Genomic DNA, 11,207 nt, shown 5'->3' with positions numbered 1-11,207 from the left:
ATTTCTGTATGGTTTTTCATATATTCTGATGTCAATTTTGTGCAAGAGATATAAGAAACAGTGAAGAATTCAGTTGGTTTAAAAACATGTGTAGTTTTTAATATCTATAATCAGTGAAAAATGGTGAAAAAAAATAAAAAGAAATAATTTCACAGGCTTCATGGTTTTTTTTTTTGTTCTTGCAGAGAGATAACGCTATCAAGACAATTGTATGTACTTCCTTGTAGGATATCCCTCACTTCCTCATCCCACAGCGGTGAGACAGGGTGGGTTGCATTCTTTCAAGATTAGACTTTGACAAACCAGTTCGATAGCAGCAGCTGATTCTCGCACACAAAGAAAAGGAAAGAGTGTGTAACAGTGAATGTATATAAACATAAAGTGACAATGTCATTGTCTATTTCACTTCTGTTGCAGTAGAAAGTGTTTTTTTTTAATAACATTAACTGGATGATGAGCTGGATGCAGATGTACACTGTCACTGTGCATCTTACCTGACACCACAGGTAAAATGTCCACAGAAGAAGTGTTTTTGACTGTAACCAGCTCGCTTGTTCCTAAAAAAAAGGGGCGAAACTCATCATCGCTCCGTCCCGATACGTCGCTCATTCCAGGTTGAACTTCTCCAGGTTGTTTTTGAAGAGCGTGTTTTTGACGGCCTTGAAGACGACGCGGATGTTCTCCGTGTCCGTGGCGCAGGTGTAGTGCCAGTAAAGCTGCTTGGTGTGGCCGCTGTGATGCTCCTTGTACATTTGGAGGATGAACTCTTGTGCGGCGTTGGCGTCACACTGAGGCCCTGTGTGGTCAGAGTCAGAGGGAATCAGACTTTATTATTACTTTCTTATTCACTATTCCCAAAGAAATGCAGTCAGAATTGCTTTATAACAGAGGTGTCAAACATGTGGCCCGGGGGCCAAAACCAGCCCACCAGAGGGTCCAATCCGGCCCACGGGATGAATTTACCAGATTCAAATTACATAGAAGACAGAAGAGGCATTATGTTGTTGAAATTGCATGTATTTTTCTCAAGAAATTTCAGGTTGGTCATAATATGTTTTGTAATAGGATAGTTCCTTAATGTAAACATCTTAATAATGCGCTTCTTTGCACTAAAACAAAGAGAAAAGTTAAAGGGATAGTTCACCCTAGAATCATATTTCGCTCATTATCTACTCACCCTCATGTTGACTAAGGGCTGGAAGAATTCTCAGAGTCCACCGTCCCTTCTCTGAGTTACAGGGGGTCTTGGCGTAGCAGTGCATGTCCATATAACGGTTGCAAAGGGACACCAGAGCTCTTCGTAAAAAAACACACACAAAAAAACATCCAAATACCTCCATGATGCTCGTATGTAATGTCCGTCTTGTGCTGAAGCCCCAAATTGCGTAATTGTCCCGAAAAAAATTAAATAAGTCCACATTCCAAGCTTGTTTGTAGCGGAAGCTTCTCAAAGCTCCTCTTCCTGGTCCGTCCAAATCTCGCGTGATTTGCGCCGGCGTCAGTGCGGTTACTGCGAATCACGCGAGATTTGGACGGACCAGGAAGAGGAGCTTCGAGAAGCTTCCGCTACAAACAAGCTTAAAATATAGACTTATTTAATTTTTTTCGGGACAATTACGCAATTTGGGGCTTCAGCACAAGACGGACATTACATACGAGCATCATGGAGGTATTTGGATGTTTTTTTGTGTGTGTTTTTTTTTACGAAGAGCTCTGGTGTCCCTTTGCAACCGTTATATGGACATGCACTGCTACGCCAAGACCCCCTGTAACTCAGAGAAGGGACGGTGGACTCTGAGAATTCTTCCAGCCCTTAGTCAACATGAGGGTGAGTAGATAATGAGCGAAATATCATTCTAGGGTGAACTATCCCTTTAAGAGTTCTTATTATTTATAGGATATTATGCTATTATTTTACCAGTCTGGCCCACTTGAGATCAAATTGCACTTAATTTGGCCCCTGAACTGAAAAGAGTTTGACACCTCTGCTTTATAACATGATATTTCAGATGGTTGCCTTGAAAAAAAATGTTCTATTGGGTGATTTTACACTTCATTAATTCTGCAACTAACAAACATTTTACATCATATTCTAATGTAATGGTTGAAATAAAATAACAACAACATTGTTTCTGAGGCCAAGATGATGAAATTGACTGTTTTCCAAACCCAATAATATGACATTCACTATGTAAAATAGCAGGGGGAAAAAAGCAGCAAATACACCACACAGAGTAAAAGTGGAACCAACCAGTGAATGTTTGGTATTTTAACTGATCATCAAGATAGTTTCTGGTCAACTTTCGGTTGCATTCCTGAAAAACAGAAGAACGTGCTTCATTCACCTTTGAAGGCCGGGAAGTAGGTCGCCAGATGTGAGCGTACGATTTTCTCAGTCAGCAGGTCTGTTTTGTTCAGGAAGAGGATGGTGGACGACTCCTGGAACCAGGAGTACGTCAGGATGGTCTTGAACAGGGCGAGGCTCTCCTTCAGCCGATTCTGAACGAGATGGAGAGGGAGAAGGAGAGGGAGAGGGACATTCTTAGACGACTGACGACAACGAAGGAGAAGAAATCGTGAATCAAATTGATTCATTTTGGACGACAGCAAAGTTTTTGAGCTTACATCATTCTCGCTCTCATAAAGGACCTGGTCGTACTCGCTGAGCGCCGCCAGGAAAATGATGGAGGTGACGTTCTCGAAACAATGAATCCATTTCCTCCTCTCCGAACGCTGCCCGCCCACGTCCACCATCCTGCAGACACACGGCCATCGATTTTAGTAAAATGTACCTAATTGTAATGTGTCTTTGACTTTTATTATATAAATAATTATATTACATAACCTGGTTCTATCCAAAGGTATAAAAAAAGATCTGTCTGCTAAAAATAAAAACCACAAATTAACTCATTAGATTGTTTTACACTGCAAAAACTCAAACTCTTACCAAGAATATTTGTCTTATTTCTAGTCAAAACAAATCTCATTATAAGACTCATCACATTTAAAGGGTAGCTTGTTTTTAGACACTTTTACTTCGTTCAAGCATATTTGCACTTGAAATATGTAGAAAAATCTGAGCAAGTTTTTCTTTCTTATTACAAGCACAAAAAACTTACTTTTACTGGCAGATTTTTCTAGGTATTTCAAGTGAAAATTAGTTTGAAACAAGTGAAAATGATCGAAAAACAAGATCATTTTTAGATATTTTAAGTGGAAAGAAATTAGTTTCAGCAGAAATTTGACATTTTGACAAGAAATAAGACAAATATTCTTGGAAAGATTTTGAGTTTTTGCAGTGTAAGAAGTCATCTTTAGAGGTGCTGTCTTTTTGCTCAGCTAAACCTCTGCCTGGCTGCGGCTTCATACTAATCTACAGACTTCAGAGAGCTCAATCTTCTCATCTAACTCTCAGCAAGGAGTAAAATAAATGAGCTAATTTCCCTGAACGTTGAGCTGCTGTTTGAACAGATGAACTCTCTGCAATTATTTCACCAAATGTTCAGATTTCTTCTGTCAAGGATCAAAACAGCATCAGCAGAGACTCAGGGGGAAAAGTTCCTCTTCATTTGTTGTTTTAGTGAGAAAATCGTCACAATTTTCTTTATTTTTCTTTCTTTCTTTCTTTAACTTGCTGTGGCAGGTGATGAAGTAAAAATGTCCTACCTGAAGATGACTTTTGAAAGGTCGAAGGGGTACTCTATGATGCCCGTGGTGGCGACCCTGACCCTCAAGATGTCCTGCAGGGTCGGGATGTAGAACGGTGATGCGATTCTCTCTAAATCGGTCAAGTAACTGAAAAATCAACGAGAGTGGATACATTTTTATTCCCTGACACACACTCAACTGGATAGGAAAAAAAACATCATACAGAAAACTGCTCTTGTTCTATCACAGATTTATGTATGAGTTGATAAATGGAGGATAAAGCAGCAGCTCTGGTTCTGTGGGAGAGGCTGGTGTTTATGTAAATGACCTGAATATGAATCATATTAAAGTCTTACTATTTGGCAGAGTCTGATAACTGGAATTCCCTCCGGCGGTCGTAGCACCTTTGAACACCGTGGTCATTCCACACTCTCTTAATTGCCTCCACCTGCGAGTCCAACAGAGAGGACGTCTGGTCCACTTCCAGTGTGCTCAACATCTCCGCGTGTCTCTGTCACACAGAAAAACATCCACAGAGGATTTTCATGTTTTTTTCTGAACACTGACTTTGGATCTTTTTTTGACTCACCAGTAAATAGACATAAAAAGATGAGAGCTGCAAAGATGTGGGTTGTGAGTCAGATGTGAGTTTTGTTGCAGGCAGCATGGAAAAAAATCAACAAAAGCTAATTGTTAGCCACGACTGTCAAGTATTTAAATCAACTTTTAGATTAATTGTCACACACAGACATTCATGGCCCCATGATGATGAACCCTGATGACTTCAGCAATCCCCTGGTTTTTATTCTAACACCACTGTGAGGTAACATTTATAGTTTTGAACTAAATGTCTCTATGGGACTATTGGATTATTCATTTTGATGTAGAAATTCTTATTTCTTATTTCAGATGAATTGTTATTACTTCAGCACAGTTATTATGACTATTTCTATTACTATTTTATTATTATTCCAGTTATTATCACAGTTACAAAGTAAAAATCTTTATGTTATTCATTATTGTGGTTCATCCTAAACGTGCATATTGTCAAACTAAAATTAAGTCAACATTACCTACTAAATGCTAATAAAGACTGCAAGTTTGTTAGCATGCTACATTAGCATTTTGGAGCTTCCTATTGTTATAGTCTTATTATAAATCAGTACAGAGAATATCAAGACCTTTATTACGTGTTTTCTTAACCATTTTGTGCTCTTTTTCCCCCTGTATGTTAGTCACTGTGCAGCACTTTGCTAAACTTTTATGTTTTGAAAATGTGCTACATAAATGAAGTGAATTGGATTGGACTTTTAGTTAAAGTGTGTGCCGTTTCTCACAATGTTCTGGTCATCGACGAAGTCGATCTTTAGCGTCCTCATGGCGCTGATAAGGGCCTGGATGGCCGTGACGATGTTCTGAAACACCAGCCGAGTGAAGCCCTTCCTGTCAGCTTCAGTGTATCCGTTGCCATGGAGGATCCTCATCTGTTTGATGAAAGTGCTCTTCCCACTTTCACCAGTCCCTAGGCAAATGAGATGAATGAGACCGAAGGATGAAAAATGGAATAAGATCAAAGCAACGCCGGAAATAGGACATCTGTGACATGCACTAAAAGAAAGAGAGAGAAAAAAAAGTCTGAACATCAATCAGCTGCAGATAGACGGGATTTCTGCAACAAAACAAACACAAATGCTGCGTTCTTTGGTCTGAGGGAATATTCCCACTGTCTCATTCATAAGTTGCAATATGTTTTTTGGGGGGGCAAGTTTTTTCAGATGGTTGTAGGCCACCAATTTATGTTTTATAATATGTATAATGGATCAATTATATTCATTTTTGTGTGAGAGAAAAAACCCCACAATCAGATAAAGAAGCAAAATAATGAAATCAGTAAAAATGTAAAATAAATCATAAAGACTCTGCATGGTACAAATGTGTTTCCTTCTCTTATTTGTTACCGAACACTGAGATGATGTACGCGTATCTTCTGCCATGTGTCCACTTGTGTGGAATAGCCAACTACTTCCTGTCTGCAGTTTGTAAACTACTCTGGGATAGCAGTGTCAGCTAACCACCTAAAATGCCTAAAAAATGTTAACCATTAGACTGACCTTTACAGCAGGATATTGTTGTCCAAACGGGCTAACTCAAGTTGAAGTTTAAAGTAGTGCTGACCTTTAAACAAAGTCCTTCATGTTTAATGTACTGTTTCCAACATAACCAACAGTCAAGCCTTTATGTGGACTGCTTTGATAGTTGTAAAGCTGTTATGAGCTGCTGTAATATATTTCATACATATTTACTCATCCTTATGGTTGTCAAGATGTCGCTGTACAAATGACTTTGTTTTGCATGCTGACAATTCAGTGTGAATGGCTTTTTGCAGTGATGCATTATTATTTCAGACCCGTATGTCTTTGTCTGTGTGAGGAGTGTGACAGTAAAACTGAACGTCTGCTCTTATCAAAACATGTAGGAGTCTCGTTTGAATTGAATAAGGAAAAAAACCACAACAAATCTCATGAAGATTATCATGCTCCTGACTCATCACATCAGGCCCTTTCAGCAACTATTTCAAGAATGCAAGAGGAAACCCGCTGCCACTTTAAAAGAAACAGTGCAGCCAAATTAAACAAACCAAAGCCCTGTTATCTATTGATCCAGCATTCTTTTTTATTTCCTGGGTTGGTCTGTGAACTCTGTCGAAGTGACTCACTCAGCTCAAAACTATGTCCGAATATTATAATACAGTTGCAATGCTCACAATCTGAAACTGTAAACGGTAACATGGCTCTGAAAATCTACTCCACCACCAAATTTATCTCCATCTCTGCATAGACACTTGTAATTAAGCCACCTAATTAATCATCTTATTGATGTGAATATAGGTCATGACGCTATCAGTTACTGTAGTTGGTCGGGCTGCTTTTAGACAGATCATGAATCCTGGGAATAATTTGGGGGGAAAAGTCTCAACAATCATTTGATGGATTAAGTTTGTGCACATGTTCCTTCATGGTTCCCAGAGGAGAAACCATCACAACTTTGGACATTCCCTTTGGATTTCACTCAAGGTTTTACGCCAACACTAACCCTGACAATACTTTGGGGTAGGCTCCTCGTAAGCCTTGGCTTCTTACCTATCCTTTTCGTCTGCATATGTGTCATTCATACAAAATAAAACAATTATTCATTCACTTTTATCAACAAAACTGATATGATATCCCATCGACCTCAGCTGCTGTAGCCTACTTTGATGCCATTTGGTTTAATAGTTTGTAGGGTTTGTTTCTGTTAGATTACAAAGTGTTTTTAGTTATTTTAATATAGATTTCCAGATTTTGGCCTGATTGGTTACATTCACCTGTCACCATTAGCCTATAATGTATCAACTTGTTATAATAAGAGTTTATAGCCTACTAACTTAACAGGAAGTAAAGTATGGTGACTTCCAAGATTTTCGTAGACTATATAGTCCTACTATATTATCCACCTGTGATTGACACCCCAGAGTGCCAGCTCTGAGAGAAGTGGGTTTTAACAAGTGGTGGGTTCATTACTTTCCCCAGCAGCAGTTTCCCGTCTCAGTGAGTGAACACGAGGACGTTAAAGATTAAACTCACCTAAGAGCAGCAGCTTCAGCTCCCGGTGAGAGTTCATCTTGTCCCCGCGGATTCTCCTCTCGATTTCATTGTGTATCCTGCGTCTCTCCGCCTCCTCGGCAGTCATGCAGCACTCCATTGTTGTGGTCCAACTACACAACTTCACAACTTCTTCTTGTTCTCGGCTGACGGACGGACAGACGGACGGACGGAGGGAGAGAGAGAGAGGGGGAGCAGCGGCGGCGGAGGAGGAGGAGGAGGAGGAGGATGGAGGGGAAGAGAGTGAAATGGATGGATAATGATTTTTCTCAGTCAGTCCTCAGCCAGAGAAAACTTGTGTCACCGAACAGGTGAGCTGGCGTCTTTCTGCAGTCATTCTTTCTCGTGCAGGATCCAGTTCAGGTGCATTTCACATTCCTGTGCAGCGGGAGGAGGAGGAGGAGGAGGAGGAGGAGGGATGGGCAGGCTCTCAATGAAAGGCAATACAAGTGTGTGTGGATCTCCTTACAGCTCCAAAACTCCCGTGGGCCGCTGAGGACTGAAACTCTTTTTGCCCACAGTGAGGTACAGTCAGTGCAGGAAGGGAGGGAGGGGAAACATTACACACTCATATAAGCTACAAACACACGCACACAAACCCCCCCAAAAAACATAATGATGCCATTGTGGGAGGAACAACTTCAGATCTGTCTTGACTTCATAAGTGTTTTAGCTTTGTCACGCCTGTAACACGTGTCCTGGCTGGAATACACCTGTAGGCTTCCTCATCCTCACTGCAACAAAGGCAACCAGTTGAACCACTGGAGGACAGGACAGACAAGATGACAAGATCCTTAGTTGTCAAGGTGTTGTTTAAATGCTAATGACACATCATCACTGATCCCAAGTTTATGTAATGAGACTATGGGCCCTAGTTTGCTGGCGCAGCGCAGGTGGCGCAAGGTAGTGCAGCCGGTCTAATGCAAGTTTCGACCAGCGCAGCCTAGCGCAAAGTCAGATTGGAAGATTGGCAGATCGCGCTGCGCTGAGATAGGCGTGGCCGCGCAGCAGGGGGAGGCGTCACAGATTCTGCTTGGCGCAGTGGAAGTTTTGTCCGAAAATGTCCCGCCGAGGTTGCGCTGAAAGCTCGCCACCTCCAACCAGGTCTAGTCTCAGCGCAGCGCGAAGCGCAGCAGGTGCAGTGGAAGTTTGGCTGACTGACCTGCAGTGCACACACGTCACCAAGACCTCACAGGCAGATCTCCACAGTTCCAGACACATTTCAATGCAATAAATATCCACAATAACCACTATTTAATGCAACTAACGGAATCAACACGTGAATTTATATCTATATAGATTGTCCCGTCACATCTGACGTCAGATCAAAGCAGAGATCAAAGGCTGTGGCACGCGCAATGGAAACTCCACCTGAATTAACACAGCAGGGACGAACTGGCACTGAAAAGCAGCTGTGGATGTCCCAAAAGCAGGACTGAGGGTGGATGACTGCATGTCGCTGCCGTGTCGAGATACCACTCTGCCCTTGTGATGATCCCCTTTATTTATTTATTTATTTATTTACTTATTAATTCATTAGCGGAGAGCGACCGCGTCGTCACGCAGCCGTAATGAAAAACAAAACACAAATCATCATCTCTCTTAGTCCACCACAACAGCCTCGGTATCAGATAGTCAGTATATAGCCTACTACAGTATACTCAGCATCTCTATCACAGAGAAAAAAGAGAAAAAAAGAGACGGACAGAGAGAGAGAGAGAGAGAGAGAGAGAGAGAGAGAGAGAGAGAGTCCTTTACGCTGATTTAATCCACATGGTCTGTGTTTATGTTGTGATTAGTGTACACCTGTCATCTTGCTTACATAGGGTTTGAATAAATGTGAGTTTCTTTATTAGTGTATTAGTTGTTTCTTAGATTGGGTAGGGGTTCTCAGTGTATCAGATCAAACCTGGTTAAGTATATTAGTAAACTCATTATTGGTCACTCTGAGCTCGGACCTCCGGACCAAAACAGCTGTTTCCTCCTGGGAGAGGTTCGGCCTCTGGCGTCGCTGTTTCCTCCGTCCATGTCAAAGTATAAAATGACAAACTTGCAGCGCGCATCACCCGCCGCGCAGTTAAAGGTGAGGAGAGGAGCTCCTTTGATTGGTGAAGATCTGACTCGGCTGTGTCAAACCCACTCCACGCCTTTCTCTCCTCCTCCTGTCTCCCTCCCGCCCTCTCTCCTCCCTCTTCACCGTTTGCGCCGGTGGGAGGGACGAGGGGAGGGGTTGCGCTGGTCTAAGTCTGACTGCGCGGCCCAGCAAACTTGCGAAATGGACCTGGGCCACACCCCGTTGGCGTGGCGAAGCTGCGCTGATGCTAGACTTCACCTGGTCGACGAAACTAGGGCCCATCATCTATATGTATGGTTTTTCATGTTCTTTTTGTGATATTTAACTGATTATGTCTTGTTTTGCGATGCCACTATGTGTCTATATTCAGTTCACTATTCAAAAACAAATCAAGTGAGGATGAAACCAGCTGTTCAACAACACATTATACACTGTGGGGCTGCATTCCTCTAATGCTGTGGTATGCAGACAGCAGACATGCAACCATGATAGAATTACCATTAGTGCTTTATGTGCTGTAGTGTATTTAAACTGTAAAGCGTACGGTGGCCCCTGAGGGCTCAACACACTACAACTTAAGAGAACACGATCATGCAAAGACACAAATGTGCTATTAAAAGTTTTTGGGGACACAAAAAGTTGACAGACGGTCTTGACTTTGGTGTTTGAAGATAATGTAGCTGGTTGCGATTTAAGGTTCCCTTAATGAGGACTGAGTTAGGGATGAGGACCCTCTCCTACTTTGGGCCTTGGTCTTGGAATGACCTGCAAGTCAAGATGAGGATGGGAACTCTCATCCCTCTTTCTGGCTTTAAACAATCTCTCTCTGAACTATTAGTCACCAGTTGCACTAATTAGCTTTCAAATTGTATTGCACTTTTGGGGTCTCTTTTATTGTATAAATTATCATTGTCTCTTTGCTACCTTGCTCTTGCTATGTATTTTCTCGCTTGTTTTGTAATGCTTCCTGACCAGGACATCCTTGGAAAAGAGATTGTCAAATCTCAATGGATCCTTCCTGGGTAAATAAAGGTTAAATTAAAAAGAAAAGAAAAGTATAGTATATAAGTCTGTTGGGTTTGTTTTAAAGCAGAAGTAAGCAGAATATTTGTGTTAATATAAGTCTTAAAGGGATAGTTCACCCTAGAATGATATTTCGCTCATTATCTACTCACCCTCATGTTGACTAAGGGCTGGAAGAACTTTCAGAGTCCACCGTCCCTTCTCTGAGTTACAGGGGGTCTTGGTGTAGCAGTGCATTTCAATGCAACGGTTGCAAAGGGACACCAGAGCTCTTCGTAAAAAAACACACACAAAAAAACATCCAAATACCTCCATGATGCTCGTATGTAATGTCCGTCTTGTGCTGAAGCCCCAAATTGCGTAATTGTCCCGAAAAAAATTAAATAAGTCTATATTTTAAGCTTGTTTGTAGCGGAAGCTTCTCGAAGCTCCTCTTCCTGGTCCGTCCAAATCTCGCGTGATTTGCGCCGGCGTCAGTGCGGTTACTGCGAATCACGCGAGATTTGGACGGACCAGGAAGAGGAGCTTCGAGAAGCTTCCGCTACAAACAAGCTTAAAATATAGACTTATTTAATTTTTTTCGGGACAATTACGCAATTTGGGGCTTCAGCACAAGACGGACATTACATACGAGCATCATGGAGGTATTTGGATGTTTTTTTGTGTGTTTTTTTTTTACGAAGAGCTCTGGTGTCCCTTTGCAACCGTTATATGGACATGCACTGCTACGCCAAGACCCCCTGTAACTCAGAGAAGGGACGGTGGACTCTGAGAATTCTTCCAGCCCTTAGTCAACATGAGGGTGAGCGAAATATCATTCT

The 11,207-nt window shown here is 41.7% G+C and overlaps 1 protein-coding gene across 1 annotated transcript; it reads right to left on the bottom strand.

Moving 5' to 3' along the window:
- Positions 1-73: 73 nt before the first annotated feature.
- On the bottom strand, positions 74-7,678 carry LOC146977033 (guanine nucleotide-binding protein subunit alpha-14-like). The gene is made up of 7 exons (XM_085792924.1): positions 7,272-7,678; positions 4,986-5,170; positions 4,005-4,159; positions 3,667-3,795; positions 2,626-2,755; positions 2,346-2,499; positions 74-796 (listed from the first exon to the last, which is right to left on the bottom strand). Exons 1-7 carry the CDS (start codon positions 7,387-7,389, stop codon positions 606-608), a joined length of 1,062 nt encoding a protein of 353 aa, XP_085649050.1. The 5' UTR covers positions 7,390-7,678; the 3' UTR covers positions 74-605.
- Between the last annotated feature and the right edge of the window lie 3,529 nt (positions 7,679-11,207).

This window comes from Trachurus japonicus, chromosome 12 (assembly GCF_045865225.1).
Source record: "Trachurus japonicus isolate A0001 chromosome 12, Traja_1.0".
NCBI classification, from domain to species: domain Eukaryota; kingdom Metazoa; phylum Chordata; class Actinopteri; order Carangiformes; family Carangidae; genus Trachurus; species Trachurus japonicus.
The sequence above is the reverse complement of the archived record's forward strand: the minus strand, read 5'-3'. Positions and strand labels throughout refer to the sequence as shown.